Source organism: Triplophysa dalaica, chromosome 3 (assembly GCF_015846415.1).
Source record: "Triplophysa dalaica isolate WHDGS20190420 chromosome 3, ASM1584641v1, whole genome shotgun sequence".
NCBI lineage: Eukaryota > Metazoa > Chordata > Actinopteri > Cypriniformes > Nemacheilidae > Triplophysa > Triplophysa dalaica.
Genome location: NC_079544.1, coordinates 24,185,402 through 24,206,983, shown reverse-complemented (window position 1 = coordinate 24,206,983; position 21,582 = coordinate 24,185,402). Strand labels below are relative to the sequence as shown.

The 21,582-nt window shown below is 44.7% G+C and overlaps 2 protein-coding genes across 2 annotated transcripts in view; one reads left to right on the top strand and one right to left on the bottom strand.

Annotated features, from left to right (window-relative positions):
- The first annotated feature begins 362 nt into the window (after positions 1-362).
- Positions 363-20,676, top strand: LOC130417442 (uncharacterized). Its single transcript, XM_056743005.1, has 7 exons — positions 363-460; positions 3,852-3,983; positions 4,405-4,676; positions 4,759-4,795; positions 4,889-4,942; positions 5,072-5,169; positions 20,145-20,676. Exons 1-7 carry the CDS (start codon positions 363-365, stop codon positions 20,213-20,215), a joined length of 762 nt encoding a protein of 253 aa, XP_056598983.1. The 3' UTR covers positions 20,216-20,676.
- Positions 20,015-21,582, bottom strand: part of lrrc24 (leucine rich repeat containing 24) — a 30,575-nt gene continuing 29,007 nt past the window's right edge. The window contains exon 7 of the mRNA XM_056742474.1: positions 20,015-20,228. The gene's annotated coding sequence lies outside the window, so the exon portion shown is untranslated. The remainder of the gene's footprint in view (positions 20,229-21,582) is intronic.

Here is a 21,582-nt window from a genome sequence, read left to right as displayed (position 1 = left end):
GCCTGCTCAGTGCAAGTTGCACAGTCCACAACTCTTGGCAATTGATATGCCAGCGCAGGCGGTGTTCGTCCAACGCCCCGCTAGTGCGTGCCCGTTACACACTGTCCGTCGTCACCACGACTTGCCTCGTAACCTGCCCAGAGGGACCTTGTCGGTGTCTGTGTGCCACGCTCTCCTCGGAACTCGACTCTGAAGCCATTGTTGGAGCGGTCTCATGTGCATCAACCCGAGGGGTATTACCCCCGCGAGGACGCCATCTGTCCCAGGAGTCTGTGAATGGTTTCAGGGGGACCGCGGTCTGCCTGAAGTGTTCCAGGCAGTTCAACACCGACTCAGCATGTACTGCGGACAGTTGCGCCAACATGGTGACAGAGTTGAATTCCATGCCGAGAAAGAGGATGCTCTGTACTGGGGAGAGCTTGCCCTTCTCTCAGTTGACCTGTAGTCCCAATCAATCTAGGTGCTGGAGCACAAGGTCCCTTTGTGTACATAACAGATCTCGCAAATGTGCCAAGGTAAGCCAGTCGTTGAGATAGTTAAGTACCCGCACACCTTCCTCCCCTCAGGGAGATAGGGCGGCTTCCACAATCTTCGTGAAGACAGTGGGGACAGGGACAGACCGAAAGGGAGAACAGGTCGATTGCCATGACACCAATCCTGACAGCTGATAGATGTCTGGATGTGCCTCTGCGTGAGCATCCTGAACGGCAGCTTGTGAAGGTGCTTTGTTCAGGGTACGCAGACCTATGGGGTGCGAACTGCCGTCTTTCTTGGGAAAGATGAAGTGCGAGCTGTAACCCACTGAACATCTTGGTTGAGGGACGAACTTGATCCCTATTTCGCCAGAAGGGTGGTGACCTCTACCCGAAGTACGGAGGTGTCCCGGCCTCTGACAGAGGGAGAGAGGATGCCCCGAAACTTGGGAGAGTCTCTCGCAAACTGGATCGAGTAACCAAGACGGACCGTCCTCATTAACCACCGAGACAGTGTGGGCAGCTCTCGAGCTCCCAGGGACTATGACAGGGGGACCAAGGGGACGGTCTGCTTCACCATTCCCACGGGGGATGGTTCGTCGGCTGGCGGAGCTAACCATATGTAGAGGGGGGTCCCCGGAGGGAAGGTTGGCTCCGCCTTTTTGCCTGCCTGGCGGTCCAGCTGCACGCACTGTCGGTTTGAGAGTGGTGGCAGCTGTCATGTGTGTAAGACCCTACGCCTCGCCAGGGCGTGAGGTCGGGTTGCTGGGCACAGTCCAGAGGAGTGTGCGATCGGCTGCAAGTACACCCGGGGAGAACGGAAAAACTCTGTGAGTAAGTGGGCGCCAGGCCCTGAAAAGGGTCCGGCTTTGGTGATGAGGCAGAACCGTCCCGTACCGACCGATCAGAGCCGTGGCTGTGAAGGCCGGGCCCGATGTTGTTCTCCCTGGGGTCTTCCTGTCACTTCTTGCATGAAGATTGCTTACGGGGTGGAGGTTTCCCCCTCGACCTCCACTTCCGGGGCCACCTGTGGGGGCACAGGAACCGGAGCCGATGTCCAAGTGGTCCTGTGCTGCCGGGAAGCAGACGTCACGCGAGATCTCGGAGACTTCTAGGCGGCCGAGTTGTGGCACGGTAAAGGTGGCTAATTGCCACTGTCTGCTTCTTCACTGTCTAAAACTACTGCACGCAGTCCTCGACAGTGTTACCAACAACCCACCCTGCGAGACGGGTGCATCAAGAAAGCGGACTTTCTCGGTGTCACTTATCTGCGCAAGGTACAGCCGGGGGTGTCTCTCCTGGACCACTACCATGGACATCGCCCGACCCAGGGCCCGTGCCGCCACCTTGGTCGCCTGTAGAGCGCTGTCAGTGGCGGCACGGAGATCCTGCATTATACCCGGGTCGGCCTTACCCTCGTGGAGTTCTCTCAACGCCTTGGCCTGGCAGACCTTCAGGGTGGCCATGGCATAGAGAGAGGAGGCAGCCTGGCCCGCGGCAGCGCAATCTTTCGACACCACTGATGCCGAAGTCCTACACGCTTTGGACGGTAGGCGTTACCGATTCCCCCAGGTAGTAGCCGTCTGCGGCACAGGTGCACCACAGCCGCACGTTCCAGGGGGATCTCGACGTAGCCTTTTGCTGCCCTACCATCGAGGGAAGTAAGGGAGCCGGAGCTGGTTTGACTGGAGTGGGCCGTGAGTGGAGCTTTTAACACAGCTCCTCATGCACCTCCGGGAAAAAAATGGCACCCGGGGTGCCACCGATGTCACCGATGTCACTGCCCGGGTAGCAGACGAAATGTTGGCTGGTTCCCGTAGGAAGACAGCCACCCGTGACCGCAACTTCTGAGTGACAATCTTCCCGCAGTGCGGGCAAGATGTTTCAACGAACGCTGCTTCAGCATGCTGGACGCCCAGACACCTAACGCAGCGATCGTGTCCATCCCCCTCCTCGATGAGGGTGCTGCACCCAAGAGAACAGCGGGACATGCGGCGCTGTAGAAAGCTCAGTCCTGAAAAGGACCTTTTTAGAAAAAATCTCTAACACATCCAGAACCGCGGAGACGCCCAGGGGAAGGACGCTGCTGGTAGGGACGATCCGCTGCTCTACATCGTATATCCGGCAATGTAGAAGAATTTGTTGAATTATTCTTGTTCGTAGTCATGAGCGAAGGCTTTGAAGAACAAAAGGTAAATGAATGCTGCACGCCGGCTTCCTTTTATACCGGACATCAGGGGGCGGAGACCGGCATGCAAATTTCATTCGCCAAATATCATTGGCTTTTTCTATACTAGTCAGAGTTGATTGGTTCTCAAGGGCGAACCCCATCTGTCGTTCTCGACACAACGTTGAGAGACCGACAGAAAGGGAACAGGCTGTTTTGGTGTGTGTCTCTTTAAATGCAAATGAGCTGCTGGTCTCCTCTCCCTTTCAAGCAGAAAGCGCAGGGCGGTGTGAGCTGGTGCTACTAGTAACTACAAAACTGAAGAGAATGGCCACAAAGCAAATGAGAAAGACTGTCTAATCTTTAAGAACCAAACTCATTGTTTTGTAAAAGTACATTACATTTAGTCATTTGGCAGACGCTTTTATCCAAAGCGATTTACAGTGCACTTATTACAGGGACAATCCCCCTGGAGCAACATGGAATAAAGTGTTTTGCTCAAGGACACACTGGTGGTGGATACTGGGATCGAACCAGCAACCTTTTGATTTACCAGTTCAGTGGTTTAACCTACTAGACCACCATCTCCAGAGTACATAAAACAAACACTTTATTTGTTTAAAAACGGAGCTGTTTTCTGAGTGAATGTACAAAACTCACTTTAAATCCAGCACATTGCCCCTATTAGTGAAAGTTAACACGATAAACGCAAAAACTGAAAACATGCTCTCTACGAGTGAATGCACAAACGCGCTTTGTCTTTACAGCTCGCACATAGGCTCACATGATGGGAGTAATTAAATACTTATCTTGCATCCAGCAACAAACACCTTGTTTGTTTACAAAACATTCTCGTAGCTCAAGCAGTCCAGCGTGAAAACAATAGTGGACAGTGTTCAACTTGATGATGGCGGAGACAGCAGTCTATAAGCAGTCATAGGCAGGGCTCAATGTGACGTCAGGTTACTGAGAAAATGGTAACAGCTCATTCAGGAGGACAGTTAAGGGTTTTTTGGGGATTTACAAAAAATTGATAGGTGGATTTTTATCATTCGATGGTTCTGACACACAGATTTGTTCAAACAAAATTTAAAAGTGCATTTTTGGGATTAGGGGGCATTTAAATGTATTCACAGATAATGGTGTCTATCATGTCTGAGTTAAACTGTTGAGCAATGCAATGATTGAGTATTTTGTCTGCTGTGGCTTAGAAATGTCACTAAAAGGGAAGTGTCAGTGACTGAAGTGACAGATAACAACTCACACAGGAAGACAAAGTTGCAAAATGGTCGCATAAGGAACAGCAGCTCTTTACACCCTGATCTGCTTTTGCCTCATTTTAGGTGAGATTCATGTTTATTGATCTACATTCTTTTTTTCATGTGGTTTATTTTAGGGTCTAACCAGTGCCAACCATGATAGTTGATGTGTTGTTTGTTGAATGCTATACTGGTGGATCAAGCAATACATTTACTGTCAAGCGTGGATGATCAGTCACTATCCCGTGTTATTATGACAGTAAATACACACAGCAGAGATAGTTCTGGTTCTAAGATACTGATAAATATTGAATATTCACAAACTTTACGAGTGAAACTGTGTCAGCCATTGATCATCCTGCTCACAGTCTTTTTTTTCACAGAAACCTGAATGACAGTGGAATCTACTCTTGTTATGTGGAGATAGATAAAAAGAATTAATCCATGTTTGAAGCCTACATCAATGTTCTGTGTGTTCAGCTCCTGATGTGTTTGTTGTGTCCAGCAGTGTATCTGGAGATGAAGGTGGTAATGTCAGTGTAAAGTGTTTCTATATCAGCACTAAACTTAAGAATGACAGCAAAAAGCGGAGCAGATATAAATATGAGAGGTATTTCAAAGTGAAAGGAACGCACACATCCCAGAGTTCATCAGTTGAGATCAGTGATGATGAGAGAGGATCTTTCACTGTGTTGATGTCTGGACTGATGCTGAGTGATTCTGGCTACTTCTGTTCTGTCGAGAACCTTCAAGCTCCTGTTTGTCTCACAGTCACTGGTAAAACTCATTCAATCATAAGTACGGTAACAATTTTATTTCTCGATTAGAAATGCTAAGATTGTTTTCTAACTTTTGACAGCAGCAGCCAGCCCAGACCCCAGCAGTGGGACCACCATGTTAGTATTCAGACTATTCTGGTTATATTGTGTATATTGAAATGCTTTGGGTCTTTTCAATCCCACACATGATTTGTTCTGTTTTTGCTAAAGTGAAACAAGAAGTTCTGAAGGTAGTGGAAAATCAACATTAAATAGTCAACAAAAGTATGTAAAATACTAAATCAGTAAATATGATTGTAAATGTTTTTATTACCTATTAATTTCATATGTAAATCTTAATCTGAAATATTTTATTGCTAGTGTTGTTTCTAAATGTTTCCTCCTTTCTGACAGAGAGAAAAATATGTCTCTCTGGCTTCCAGTTTCTGTTGGGCTGTTGATGATAATAATTCTGGTTGCTGTTTGCGCCTGGAAATGGAAAAATAGATCCGGTCAGTTTGCCCTACATATTTGCTACATATTCTTTTTTGTTTAAATCCACATTGTTATCTAGTCTCTTTAAGTGAATGTACATTCTTTAATACATTACATATTTTGGCATATTGACAATCACAGATCCAAGGACTGAATGCACTTATGCAGTTATTTGTTTGCTTGATTTTTACTTGCTAAAAGGTCAAAGTGCACTCTAAAAATGCTGAGATGTTTTCACTCATTGTTGTGTCAGATGAAAAATCATTTTCTTAAATGAATCCAGTGGTTTGTTTTATCCTTTTCAGACCCAACACAGTTTTTTTTTTAACATGTATATGTCCATATTCTTGTGTTAAGTACTTTTAATGTTTAGTTTCTTTGTTTGGAAACTGTCAAGGTTTCTTGTTGAAATCATCCGGTGGATTTTACGCAGTTAAAAGATAAAGGTGCTAATCCATAGCAACACCATTTATGGTCCTCCAAAGAACCTTTTAGTCAAAGATTCTCTAAAGAACCATTTCTTTCTTATTTTTTTGCAGTGCCAAGAGCCTTTTTTCCACAACAAAGAACCTTTTGTGGAACTGAAAAGTGTGTGAAAGGGTCTTGAAATAAAAGCCTAATAATAGAAGCTTTTAGCAACATTTATTTTTAGTATAAGTCCTCAGTCTGTATATATAACAACATTATATTATGTTTGTTTATTATTTTTGTATTATATTTCCGGTATATTTAGATGAATTCTTTTGAATGTGTAGCCTAATTTATACTGCTATTTACACTATCTACATTTATTAAACTCTATTTCTCTGACGTCAAACATGAAAGTCACGTCTAACATGAAAATTATTGTCATTTTAAAACTATTGAAACACATTAACGTCTTGGTTACGTATGTAACATCAGTTCCCTGATGGAGGGAACGAGACGTTGTGTCGAGAACGACAGACGGGGTTCGCCCTTGAGAACCTATCAACTCTGACTACTAAGAAAAGGCCAATGAAATTTGGCGATTGAAATTTGCATGCCGTCCTCCGCCCCCGGATATCCGGTATAAAAGGAAGCCGGCGTGCAGCATTCATTTACCTCTTGTTCTGAAGAGCCTGAGAGCCTCTCAAAACTGCAACAGAAACGATACGGGTTTGTGGCATAAGGGACACAACGTCTCGTTCTCTCCATCAGGGAACTGAGGTTACATACGTAACCAAGACGTTCCCTTTCTGTCGACTCTCGACGTTGTGTCGAGAACGACAGACGGGGTTATCTATGGACAACGCCACAAACGCTGTATCGCGTCACAATCTCAGCGAAGCGACGGTAACAAACCTGGGCGTGTCAGCTCGAAGCTTTCGTGAAACTTGTAACCTTCCAGTGTGGTGGTCGGGGGGTTCCAGAGCTTTCCGAAGAAAGATTGGAACAGCCCTGACCGGTACCTGTCACGGACGGGGCCTTAGCTCTCTAGGCGAGAGGCCGTACGGCTGGATTACACCGGGAAAGCGCAACTCTTAATCAGAGAAGCGCTGCAGAGGCCACCTCCTACCCGTGGGGAGGAAAATGGTGGGGATTTAAGTATGGTCTTGTCCTTGGAGGAGAACACATGGAACGTGCGGACTGGATAGTTAACCGCGAGGTGGAGGTCCACCTGGGGAAGCTCATGGGTTACCAAGTGTGGGAACCATAGTCATCAGGGTATGGCAGACGGAACAGCCCACGTGGGGGTGTTACTGCGTCTGATAGCACAGGTCCGGTTTAGAACTATGTGTGATAGGTTATAAGGTATCCCGGCCTAAGGGGGAAGGCTGCTCTGCCCAGCCAACCCCCCAGGAGGTGCTTGCTTAGTGATGGATGGAATGCCTGTTCTTAACCAGAGTCTGGGAAAGAAGGAAGGTTGGTGAGGTACCAATTTTCTTAGCCATGTGTTTGGGTAAGAAGAAAAGGTGGGAAGGTGCTTTCGCAGGCATACGCCCTCCCGGATGCCAATCCTACATGTCGCAACGTAGGACGTGGGCTGACACCGGGTTTACGCGAAGGTTGTAAAACCTTGCGAAGGTGGTGGGCGTAGCCCAACACGCAGCTCTACAAATGTCTGCTAGAGACGCGCCTCTGGCCAGTGCCCATGAGGTGGCTATACCCCGAGTGGAGTGAGCTGTAACCGACAATGGACATGGTAGATTCTGTGACCGGTATGCCGTGGTAACGGCATCTACGATCCAGTGCGCTAATCTCTGCTTGGAGACAGCCTTCCCCTTCTGCAGTCCTCCAAAACAGACAAAGAGCTGATCAGAACTGCGGAAGCTCTGTATGCGGTCTAAGTAGAGGCGCAGTGCGCGTACTGGACACAACATGGACCGGGTTGGGTCTTCCTCCCCGACGGGGAGCGCCTGCAAGTTCACCACTTGGTCCTGAAAGGGAGTAGTGGGAACTTCGGGCACGTATCCGGGCCTGGGTCTCCGGGAAACGTGAGAGTCGCCAGGGCCGAAATCAAGGCAATCCGCTTCAAGGAAGCTTCAAGGGGCTCGAAGGGGGGACTCGGAAAGGCCCCTCAGGACCACGTTCAGGTCCCAAGAGGGTATGGAGCGGAGACGAGGCGGGTTGCGTCGTCTCGCGCCCTTTAGAAACCTAGTGACCAGGTCGTGCTGCCCTAGAGACCTTCCGTCCACCGAGTCGTGATGAGAGGCAATTGCGGCAACATGCACTTTCAGTGTGGAAGGGGAGATGTTAGTCTCCAATCTCTGTTGTAGAAAGGACAGCACGATCCCGACCGAGCATCTCTGTGGGTCTTCTCTTTGGGAGAGACACCAGGATGAGAAGAGCATCATTGGTAGGCGTATAACCGTCTAGTGGATGGCGCTCTGGCCTGTATGATGGTTTCAGCCACAGCGGGGTGTAACCTACTCAGGATCTCCTCGTCCCGTCCAGAGACCAGACATGGAGGTTCCAGAGGTCTTGCCTGGGATGCCAGGACGTGCCCATCCCCTGAGAGAGCAGGTCCTCTGTCAGGGGAATGGGCCAGGGGGGAGTTGTTGTCAAGAGCATCAGCTCTGAGAACCAAGTGCGGTTGGGCCAGTACGGTGCAACCAGTAACACCTGTTGCTCCTCTTCCCTGACCTTGCACAGCGTCTGTGCAAGGAGGCTCACTGGGGGGGAAGGCGTACTTCTGCTTGTCTCGTGGCCAGCTGTGTGCCAGGGCATCCATGCCGATGGGGGCCGCGGTCAGGGCGTACCAAAGCGGACAATGGGTGGTGTCGCGGGAGGAAAAGAGGTCTATCTGTGCCTGGCCGAACCGCACCCAAATAAGCTGGACTGCACGAGGGTGGAGTCGCCACTCTCCACAGGGTGTGTACTGGCGAGAGAGCACGTCGGCTGTCTCGTTCAGTACGCCTGGGATGTGGGTGGCCCGCAGGGAACGGATCACCTGCTGACTCCACAGGAGGAGGCGTCGGGCAAGTTGTGTTAGTTGCCGTGAGCGCACGCCACCCTTGCGATTGATGTACGCTACGGCTGTGGTACTGTCTAGGCGGACCAGTACGTGCTGATCTTGCACTAGGGGCGGGAGCCTTCTCAGTGCAAGCAGTACAGCCCACAACTCTAGGCAATTGATATGCCAGCGCAGCTGGGGGCCCGTCCAGCGCCCGGCCACTGCGTGCCGTTGCACACTGCACCCCACCCCTGCAGCGAGGCGTCCCTCGTCACCACGACGTGCCTCGTATTCTGTCTGAGGGGCACTCCAGCTTGGAGAAAGGTCATGGAAGACCATGTGGTTAAGGTACGTCGGCAAGCAGGAGTTACCACCATACGCCTGCTGCCGGTGTGCCACGCCGTCCTCGGAACTCGACTCTGTAGCCAGTGTTGAAGCGGTCTCATGTGCATCAATCCGAGGGGTGTTACTGCCGCGGAAGATGCCATGTGTCCCAGGAGCCTCTGAAATTGTTTCAGGGCGACCGCCGACTGCCTGAAATGTTCCAGGCAACCCAATACTGACTGGGCGCGTGCTGTGGACAGCTGCGCCATCATGTAGACAGAGTTGAGTTCCATACCGAGAAAGAGGATTCTCTTCGCTGGGGAGAGTTTGCTCTTTTCTTGGTTGACCTGAAAACCCAATCGATCTAGGTGCCGGAGCACCATGTCCCTCTGTGTACACAATAAATCTCGCGAGTGTGCCAAGATAAGCCAGTCGTCGAGATAGTTGAGTATTCGCACACCTCTCTCCCGGAGAGGAGAGAGGGCGGCCTCCACGATCTTCGTGAAGACATGTGGAGACAGGGACAGACCGAAGGGGAGGACTCTGTACTGATATGCCCGACCCTCGAAAGTGAACCGTAGGAACGGTCGGTGTCGAGGGAGAATCGAGACATGAAAGTAAGCGTCCTTCAGGTCGATTGCCACGAACCAATCCTGACACCTGATAGATGTCAGGATGCGCCTCTGGGTTAGCATCTTGAAAGGCAGCTTGTGAAGGTGCCTGTTCAGGGTACGCAAGTCCAGAATGGGGCGCAACCCTCCGTCTTTTTTTGGAACGATGAAGACCGGGCTGTAAAACCCGCTGTACATCTCGGCTTGTGGGACGGCCTCGATCGCCTGTTTCGCCAGGAGGGTGGAGACCTCTGCCCGAAGCACGGTGGCGTCTCTGCCTCTGAGAGAAGGGGAGATGATGCCCTGAAACTTGGGAGGGGTCCTGGCGAACTGGATCGAGTAGCCGAGACGGACCGTCCACATTAGCCACCGAGACAGTGTGGGCAGCTTCTGCCAAGCTCCCAGGGACTGTGACAGGGGGATCAAGGGGACGGCCTGCTACACCATTCCCACGGAGGGTGGTTCGTTGGCAGGTGGAGCCAACCGAATGTCGCCGAGGTTTCCCCGGAGGGATGGTTGGCTCCGCCTTTTTGCCTGCCTGGCGGCTCAACGGCACCTACTGTTGGTTCGAGAGTGGTGACTGTTGTCGTATGTGTGCGGCCTCACACCTCGCCAGGGTGTGAGGTCGGTTCGCCGAGCACAGTCCGGGGGAGTGTGCGATCGGCTGGAATGAAAGCCCGGGGGAAACAATTCTCTTTGTGAGCAAGTGGGCGCCAGCCCCTGATAAGGGCCCGGCTTTGGAAACGAGGCAGGATTCGTTCCATACCGACCGGTCAGAGATGGTACTGTGATGGTCGGGCCAGATGTTGCTTTCCCCGGCGTCTTCTCGTCAGGGCCGCTTCTTTCTGGAAGGTTGCTGGCGAGGAGGGGGCCTTCCCTTCGGACTCTTGCTCCACTGCTCTTGCTTTGTAATAAATCATTGTTGTGCTTTTATCGCCCTCTGGTGAAGAAGTTTGGCTTTGCAAAGATCTTTTACAAAAGGTGAAAAATCAACAGATACTTTTACTTTTAGTTGGAAAATTACCTTACCTCACTGTAAAATAATGATGCCTGCAAGTATTACCTGGAGGATATATTTTTATCTGACCCACACATTTAGCTACTGATTGTATTTAATTGGTGAATTTAGATAGTATGGGAAAACCCAATAATTTAAAGGTTACCACATTTTTACTGAAGTGTAGTAAAAATAAAAGTATATATATTGTGTGTGTGTGTGTGTGTTTGTGTGTGTGTGCGTGCGTGCATGTGTGCGCGCATAACATTTTGAGAGAGTTTAACCTAAAAATATTGGTCAACTCAACTATAAGAATTTTACTTCCTTCTTCTTAGCTTATTTTAATCACATCAAAAGACAGTGATAATTGAAACAGGAAGAGTTGGTTTCTTTTTCATTGTGAGAAGTGCAATTGCAAGAAGTTAAATGTTCATTTGGAGTTCCTTCTTTGACCAATCCAGACCCTCACATGGCTCATCATCTGTGTTGATGCACATACAAACACATGCACATACAAACACAACTGATGACCCATCGCAGAACATTTTCACAGTGGAACTAAAAAATCTGACAACATCAGACTCTGGAATTTACTGGTGTGCTGTGGACATGAGCAAGAAACTAGATCATGGAGAAAGTCTGTATTTAACAGTTAAAGCAGGTAAGAAAGGATTTCTGTGTTGATCCAAAACATATTTACATTTACATAGTTCATCTGAGGTATGTGGTTTTCTGCTATAAAACATGTAAAGTTGTTGCTCTCTGTGTTCAGTTCCTGATGTGTCTGTGGTGTCCAGCAGTGTATATGGACATGAAGGTGGTAATGTCAGCATTCAGTGTCTCTACAGCTCTAAATTAAAAAAATAAACACAAACAGTGGTGCAGAATTATAGACACAAGGTGTTATCAAGTGGGGAAAAGCGGCACATTGCAGTATTCGGTTCAGATCATTGATGATAAGAGAGAATCTTTCACTGTGTTGATGTCTGGACTGATTAGTGATTCTGGCTGGTACTACTGTTCTGTTGGAGATCTACAGGCTCCTGTTCAACTTTTTAGTCAAAGGACAAACACATCTAAAAATTCAAGTAAGCAAGGATTTCCAAAAGGTTTTTATTCAAATAACTTATTCAGAGGCACCTCAAGGTGAAGTCTGACACAAGCAGCACCAAATAGAAGTGCAATATGCAATTGCACAGTGCCTGTTTAAGAATTCTGCTTTCAACTTTCCTGTAGCTCAGTGGTAAGAGCATGGCATTAACAATGCCATGGTCAGGGGTTGGATAAATATGGATTGCATTATACTGTACATTTGTATATGAGTATGTGCAATGTAAGTCGTTTTGGATAAAAGCGTCTACCAAATGCATACATGTTAATGCAATTCAGAATTTCTCTGAATTTCCAGAAACAGGCTATTGTCATTTTATTTTGTATTTGATGGGAACAACTAGAAACATAAGGTCAATTTGACTGTAAGATGATTGACACACTCTTAAAAATAAAGGTGCTTAAAAGCAGAGCCGATTTTTTTCTGACTAGACAGGTGCGTCGTGGGACCTCTACACCACCAGAGGTCACCCTGAGTACCGAATCAAAAACACTATGATGTTACCAACGACACGTTATTATTCAACTTGCGGATTTAACTTTACAGGAATCATTTGGAAATTTCCTTTTAATTGTTAATTTATTAAATTACTTTACGTGATCTCGGACCACATCATGTAGTGCGCGACAGGTGATGACATGCGCGGTATGTGATGCGTCTTAAAATATATAGGCTACAATCGATGGCCATCAGAAAATGTGTGTGTAACCCTGACCTGAGACATATGTACACTATACAAAACAGCTGCACAACTTAATGGCATTAATTTAATTCTGAATGTATTTGGATTAAATACATTATAAAATATAAATAATGAAAATGTTGAAAAAATAGTTTAACCCTGATAACTTGCTTAATTTAAACAGGAGCAAAGCAGCACCAGAGGTGTCTTTTAAGTGATGTGGATCAGAGCATCTTACATGTTTGATAAAACATATACTCATTCTATGGGACTGCAAGATTATAACAAAATCATTGCTGCGGATTATTGCCCCTTGATGTTTCTTGATCTAGATTATTACTTTCAGATAGTATTATATTGTTCATGATTAGAAGCTACAAAACAAGCTGAGAAGCGTTTATGAATTATTGAATTGCTGTTTTATTGCTGTTTTAATTCTCTAAATCTAAGGAACATAAACATCAGTTATTCAAACGGGAAATATATAGAAAACAAACAAAGAACATTAAGCATCATAAAGCCAACCGCCTTGCTATACATTATCCCGCTTATTACATGGCTACCTACCAAATAAATAAATCATTTGACACAACATATTGATTTAAAAGGGAGTTTATTGATTTAAAAACTATTTATATTGCTTCCGCTAAAGAAAATAGTCCGTTCGGTCTCTACGGTTAGAATCCTGCGTCCATGGCAACGCTCTGTTTTTCATGACAACGGTCTGTTATACTAAGATTAGTGCTGCATTACACGTGCCAATAGGAATAAGCGTGATTGAATGTCTGTGATTGTTGCTGAACATTTGCCAACGACATGTTTTAAGCATATTCACGCAGGCGTGACAGTATTAGTCAGTCAGTTTCACGACTAGTAATGCTCATGAAGTATTAATGCTAAGCACTAAAGTGCAACGTCTCCCTTACCGATAAAACACTACTTCGTTTAATTGAATACCAATAAAAGGCGTACATACCAGCAAAATGCTCTTCATCTATCCCGTGTGCTGTCGGCGTTGTTTTGGAGCCGTTTGGACCCCAATTTGCCACCCCAACTAGCCCTCTGGCTCCGCCACTGCACCCCAGACGAAGTCCTTGTCACCCCTGTTGCCACCCTTCTGAAAACATTAGACTGTTAGATTTTTACGAACATTTCCCAAATCTCCCAGCGGACGTAAATGCATCCTTACGCAGCACGCACAAGCGTGAAGCCGCAGCGTGCTTGTTGCTGCTACACTTTTCATTGGTTAAGCTGACACGCAGCACTTTCGTGACGTGCTCCAAACGGCTCCAAAACAACGCCGACAGCACACGGGATAGATGAAGAGCCGTGGTCTGTGGACCCCCTGAAATTGCCTTGGCCACCCCCTTGCCACCCCATAAATTAAACTCTAGCTCCGCCACTGCTGGGGTGGCATTTGCCACCCCAACTAGACCTCTGGCTCCGCCACTGGTGTGTAGAAGGGAAAAATTAAAACAACGCGAAGCAAAAGAACAAGAATACATTTTTGTACTATTTTCAAAGTCGTATGTAGTTTTACCAAATTATGCATGTACAGATTTACAAATTAAAGGCAAATTCCAAATACAAAAGGTAAATTTGACGTTGGATGTGCGATGGTCTGAATTTAGGGACCATCTCAAAAGTTACATAGGTACACATACACGTTTCTAACTTAAATAGCATTTGAAGGGAATGACTTACAGCAGGGGTTCTCAACCTTTTGCAAGCTGGGCCCCCCAAAGCTGCTTCATTGCAGTTGGGGCCCCAGCGCCCCCCCCCCCACACCACACAACCTTGGATGGATGGAAGGATGGATGGCCGGCCGGCTATTATCTTTAGGCCCACATTATTATTATTATTATCATCAGTAGCTGTAGGTAGGCCTATTATCATTACTAGGCTATTGTTATAATTGGCAGTAGAACCAGACTTCTAATGTGAGCTTGCAGACATTATTATTATTATTATGAGTAGTAGTACGCCTATCATCATTACTAGGCTATTGCTATATAATTATATGAGGTTAAATGCTTTATTGTTGTTGTTGTTGTTATTATTATTATTATCATCAGTATAGGCCTATTATCATTACTAGGCTATTGCTATAATTGGGAATTTGCACCAGACCTCTGATATTAATGTATGCTTTATTATGGTTATTATTACTAGGCCTAATAGTAGGTATCATCTGCATTTTGTAACAGAAGCTTGCAGGTACGTGATGTTAATGCGAGACCTGAGCCTGCTTTGCCTTGCAAAGATCCCCAATTCTTGGCTCAATGTTTGATAGAATTCATACTTGTATTAAATGTGTCTCATGTACAGCTGCTTTGTAACAATGAAAATTGTAAAAAGCGCTATATAAATAAAGTTGAGTTGAGTTGAGTTGAGTTGATAAACATAGTCTCAGATCATCCTCGATTTGTGCACGATTGCGGTATTTCGTTTTGAGTGCAGTCATTTTTGAGAATCCTGCCTCACACAGATATGTCGACGCGAAAGGAAGGAGAATCTTCATGGCGACGTCACAGAGTTCAGGATATTCCTGCATCAATGCTGCCCAGAATGACGAAAGAGGGCAGGAGTTAAAGAGTTCCTTCAGTCTACTGTCACTCTTCAGCTCAATAAGCTGTTCCTGCATATCAATTGATAGCTCGTTTGCTGTGCACACAAACGGATCTCGAACCCACGCAAAAGAGCGATAATCCTCTTTAAAGTACGTCGCAAATTGTTTTCTCATTGCTGACAGGTGCTCAGACGCTGATTGAAATAGGGATGAGAAATCGTGTGACGTGCCTGCATCAGTGATAAAGTCTGCAAGGCTGGGAAACATGTCGCAGTTCCCTTGACTGATGCGGCCATGCCAGAGGTCTAGTTTTTGTGTGAAGGCGTGCACTTTGTCTGCAAGGATCAAAATATGAGTTCCGCGGCCTTGCAAAGACAGGTTGAGGCCATTCAAGCGGTCAAATATATCGACCAAATAGGACAGAGACGCAAGCCACATAGTGTCATCCAGATGCTTCGCCAGATCTCAACTCAACTCAACTCAACTTTATTTATATAGCGCTTTTTACAATTTTCATTGTTACAAAGCAGCTCTACATGAGACACATTTAATACAAGTATGAATTCTAAAGCAGCCCCCCCGGCCAGGCAGATAGTGCAAAACAATATGCAAACGGTGGTGAGGAACCCAAAACTCCCATCGAGAAAAAAAACCTCAGGGGAACCCAGGCCCAACCAGGGGATTCCAGTTCCCCTCTGGCAAAAGCTGCTGCCTCTGCACAAGCTCAACAGTGCTTGCACAACAAGGCTTAGTAAAAATATAAAAATTAAGGATTAAAGATTATCATTAACAATCTAATAGCATTTGAAATGTTGTAGGAAAAACAAAGTTGTCGCGTCCTTTATCCAGCTCTATCCTCTTAGCACTTGTCAGGTCACCGCTTTCCATTCTCAGCTCTGCCATCAGGTCTGGGCATGAACTGCATCCTGCGGTAACCTTGGAACAAAGAGACAAGACTGGCTGAGAGTAGAGTACTGTTCTGCACTCTTTGATGCAACAAGTGCATCATTTGTTGTTGGATGTGTTCCTGGTTCCGGTTGATCTAGATAATGCAGCCTAAATCCTCTGAGGATTAATATTATGGAGGTGTAGTGTATGCAAGATTAAAAAGATGAGTCTTTAGTCTAGATTTAAACTGACAGAGTGTGTCTGCCTCCCGGACCGTGCAGGGAAGAATATTCCAAAGTTTAGGCGCTAGATAAGAAAACGATCTACCACCTGCACTTGATTTTGAAATTCTAGGTATTACCAACTGACAGGACCCCTTAGAGCGTAATGTACGTGGAGGTCTGTAATACAATAGAAGTTCATCTGATCTGCTTTGATTTCTGTCAAAAACCACTTCACCTCCTCTCGAAGCTCATACAACCGCTGTAGCACCCGCCCCTGGAGAGCCAGCGAACTTCAGTGTGCAGAAGCAGCTGTTCGTGCCCTGACCCCATCTCCTGGCAGAGGACCCCAAACAAGCGAGAGTTTAACGGCCGTGATTTGATAAGATTTATCATTTTCACGGATTGGTTCAGCACGGAGTCAAAAAGAACCGGCATTTTTTTAGCAGCTAGTGCTTCGCGATGGACCATGCAATGTGTCCATTTCACAAGTGGAGCTACTTGCTGAACTCGAGCAGCTAGGCCACGCTCACGCCCCGTCATTGCTTGCGCACCATCCGTGCATAGGCCAACGCATCGGTCCCAAGCCAAACCATTTTCAAGGATAAAAATATTAAGGACATTGAAAATGGCTTCTCCTGTAGTGTGCAACTGAAGAGGCCGGCAAAACAGTACATCCTCCTCAATCGCCTTGTCCCGTAGATACCTGACATAGGTGAGGAGCTGTGCCTGCCCAGCAATATCAGTGGATTCGTCCAGCTGCAGCGCGTAGTAAGGACTCTTTTTTACAAACTCGATCAGTTGCTCTCTGATATCATTGGACATGTCTACAATTCTCCTAGCGACTGTGTCATTGGACAGTGGTACTGCACCGAGTTTGGCTGCTGCACTATCGCCTATCATTATTCTGCACATGTCTTGCGCTGCCGGCAAAATGAGAGTCTCTGCGATTGTATGCGGTTTACCCAGTTTACCGATTCTTTTGGCCACTACATACGATGCCTCCAAACACTGTTTAGACACAGTGCTGTGCACTGAAATGGTTGCCTGTTGCTGATGGAGGCCATCAAGCTTTCTTTTAAAATATTCAGCTGGCTTATTTTTAATGCCAGGATGCTTTGTTTCGAGGTGCCTTTTTAATTTGCAGGGCTTCATACTGTCGTTTGCCAGCACCTCGGCACACACGACACACTGAGGTCTCAGATCAGCCGTAACTGTAAACCCAAACTGCAGGTATGCTTCATCGTACCTTCTAAGCTTTTTTGCAGCTGGTGGTGCGTCGGTTGGCTTGTTGGTCCGCACAAGAAATTTCTCCATTTTTGTTATGTGTTTTAAATAAAGTTTAGGCAATATGTAACTGTGTGTGTGGCTGTGTTGAGAGACGTATCAGGGGCTAATCAATCGGGACTTAGGGACGATCTTTAATTAAACGAACAAAATAATTATTTTGCAGACAATTCAGATTTTATTTGAATACTTAAAGATTGTAGTGTGTGTGTGTGTGTCTTAGTCGTGTGGGTTGTTTTAGCTAAGTGTAGCTACTGCCTAGCAGTTAAAAAAAAATACTGGCAAGGGCTGAGATTTGATCTAATCTTTAACAAAAATGTTTGTGGGTTTAGTCTTTAAAAAGACTGTTGGGGTTTTGTAGTAAAGGCCTATGTAAATCGAGATTGATAACAGACTAGCGAGAGCTGGCACAAGTGAACTTGGCAAGAGACTAGACTAGAGTGAATGGAGAGCTATGTCTTGAGTCAATTTAAATCGCAGTTATTTATTTTTGTATTTTGAGTGAGTGAACATTTACATTTACAACCCGCTCTGCAAGCTAGGGCGGGAACGGCGGCGGCCATGCGCATGCGCGATTCATTTGCAGCCTGGACGCGGAGGGGTGTGTGTCTCCTCTCTGCTCTGAGTGCTGCGTGAGGCTACTGAGAGTCTGACCGCCTTGAAGTGCTTTTGGACGGGAGAGGGGCTAACGGCAGCACCCGCTGCTCGTTGTGAACAGTAGGCCTAACTGCAGAGTGACTCGTGCTTTCGAGTCTCCAAACACCACAAAAGTCTCCAAAAACAACAGTAAAATTCGCTGGATTTGTCACATTGACAAAAACATCCTCGCCAGGAGGATGATTTGTTTGTGTTATAAGCAGTGCTTGAAGTGGGGGAAAAGGTGGCGGTACTCTCTTTGCATTGGCAAATCATTACATTTTTACAGTGAAAAACAAAACTTGGAGATATTGCTGTTACAACAATTTAGTGTTTTTTATTTATTAACAACATAAATGTATTTAAAAATGTTTTTTTGTGTGCGTGGCTGCGTGTATTTCACAAAAACTAAAGGAAAGCTTTAGCTGTAGCCTATATTCTGACTAGTTTATTCGTTTTATATATATATATATAGGCTATATATATATATAACTAAATAGGACCTCAGGTTTTATATGTTTGCAATCTCTGAAACTTCCGCCCGTCATAAAAATTAATTCTGATGGTTCAATTTTCTGCATTTTTCGCATCCGTAGCAATTATTTTGAGGGTTGTTTTTGACAATTGAGAGCCACCAAATGACGAATATGAAAAAACGAATAAGACAGTTTCGGACTTTTGAGGCTTGCGCAGCTTCTCGAGGAGAAATCAAACAAATGAGCGCCGTTTTCTAAAGTCTATGAGCGCAGCACACACAAATAAACTAAATTGACATAGTGCAGTTAAATGTGGTGATTTTATATTTATAACTTTTGAATGCAGTTCAGCAACATGCATCACACGACCTGACGACCAAGAGAGCTGACAATTGACCGTCACTTAATTTACCATCACCTCACGATTGAAAATGTGACATTGATTTCATATGACAGTTCAACAAACAAGTTATTAATAGTAAGTCACTTACATTTTTGACGAAATAATGACTGTTTTGGTCTATTTTAGCAGCGAAAATAGATCCGATGAATCCAAACAAAGATCACAGCATAGCGCATCTCACAGCAACAATCAATCTTGTTTTGAATGATTCAGTGTTTTGAACGAATCGATTGAGTCATGGATTCAATGACCCATGCACAAACATCTGTCTCATTCTTGATGAATCGGCCGTTTGAACGAATCGTTTGAATGAACGACTCAATGACTCGCTTAATAAAACCGCTTTTCACCTGCATTTGCGCTCACTATCCACAAACCAATCAAATTTGTTCAAAACTCTTTTTTTTAAATCATTCCAAACACATTTTAATTTTTATTCAGGAGTTATGTATATACACAACTATAACTTTTTATGAAAGTAGTTTAGTGATAAAAAAATGTTAAAAAAAATATTTTTTCAGTTTTTTTTTCTCTCCCATCCTGTAGTCTACTCGCGCCCCCCCGGGAGAGTGTCCGCGCCCCCCCGGGGGGGCGCGCCCCACCGGTTGAGAACCAGTGACTTACAGTCACAAAACCAGCAGTACTCATGTGGGTGTCAGCTATAATGCACACCTTTTAGATTTTTGATATTTATTACAATAAACTGTCAAATAATTTTTGTATAGTAAAGCTGTTTGGTGCTGCTAGAGTTGTAAGAATTGCAAATCTTTAAAGTTACATATATTGTATTTGAGCATCAGAAAATATAGTTTTTTCAAACATACCATTTTATCTCACTTTTTTTGTCTTCAAATTCCTCTAAAGAGGATCAAAGCTTGGATATTGCTACATCACCTTTGTAAGTATTTATTTTAAAACTCTATTAATCCAACAAACAGCTAATCAGTTCTCTAGATAATCATTAAACCTCAGAAAATTATCGTATCATCGTCCCTTCGAAACCTTGTATGTCCAAATTCGCTGTTTTTCAGGAAATGGAAAAATGACTGTACTTTTTAAGTGATTGCATACTGTATTTTCAGAGTTACCAAGCATTTTTAAAGTCTTTTTATTGGTTAGATATCTGCTAAACCCAGTGACAAACACAAAGGGTGACTAATAATAATAATTTATGACAAAAATACCAAAATATGTAGATATGAGGTTTCAGAAATACAGCATTGATTCTAAATTATTAGGCAATTGTTTTTGTTTAACAACATACTTACACTGTAAATTTTAACTATGTCAACATAGCATAGTAACATCTCTGAAAACCACCTAATCATTTTCATAATAAAGAAGACAATAAACCTCCCTCAACTAATGACAGGAATGAGATTGTGGTGCTGCTCTGGATTACTGGCCCATTACTGCTGCTGCTGCTGCTGCTGCTGCTGCTGATGGCTTTCTTCACCTGGAGGATTAAACGAAAACACAGTCAGTTTTCACACTTTTAAATATTGTTTTACTTAATTGTGAGTAGTACTACACTGTTCATACTTTAAATTTGCTTCTATTTGTAAATGCGAGAATTTACAATGCATGTATTATCTGCATTGCATGCTATATTTTAGTTCCCACATGATGTGATATTTCTCAAGATTGGCTATAGTATTGTTATACATTGAACAGGACCACACTTTTTTTTCTCCATCAAGATGGCGGTTTGTTTACACCAGGACCAGATCCCAGTTCTATGGTATGTGTACTTTCTGAATTGTCCATGAAATTGCATTTCAAAATAATAGTTTCCATTTACAATCCTTTAAGTTTTCTCTCTTCTTATACAGGCAGATGACTCTATGTCTCTCCAGTATTGCACAGTCGCCTTTAAGAAAGCAAAGGATGACAAAGAAGATGACCACGTCTCTATTGTAAGCATTACATTGTTGATAAGACTTTTAAAAGTATGTTAGCCAAGACAGTCTCATTAGGAGAGATGTTAGTGGATTTAACTCACAAAATAAATTTAAATCGACAAGTAGGTTTAGTAAGAAAGTTACAACAAACAACTTATAATGTCTGTAGAATATTATGCTGACTTTAGCAGTAGGGTGATGAAAAAACACTGAGGTTACTTATACTGTGGTACTATAAGAGATGCTATACAGTTTTTAACTTTTAATTGAGGTTTATGTTTTAGTGGGGTTTAAAGGGGTCATATGACACGGCTAAAACAAATATTAATCGTTTGATTTAGATGTAACTCAATGTGTAAACAAGATTTAAGGTTAAAAAACGAAGTATTTTTCACATCCTGTGGATGTTTGTATCTCCTCTTTGCCCCGCCTCTCTGAAACGCGCAGATTTTTTACAAAGCTCATCGTTCTGAAAAGCGAGGTGTGCTATGATTGGCCAGTTAACCTGTGCATAGTGATTGGTCGAACACGTGTGACCGAAATGTAACGCCTCTTACCATATTTGGAACATCAGGTTCCAAAGCAATTGTACCGACATATACACACACCTTACTTGCATTTACATTTGGGCGGAACTGGGGTAGATTTGTGTGGGTGTGGTTACAGGAGGTGTTTTAGTCAGGTCTGGGTGAGCATTCAGTTTTAAATTATGCAATTTTACATGTCTAATACATACATGGTGGGCAACCTATAACATACCAAATACACAGAAAAACACGTATTCACGCCATATTACCCCTTAATATGTTTTTGGAGTTTTCCAAGTGTCTCTTCAGTTAAACTATATACAGTAGTTCTCATTTCAACGTTTCCTATCACATTCTAAATTATGTATCTTTACATGAGAAA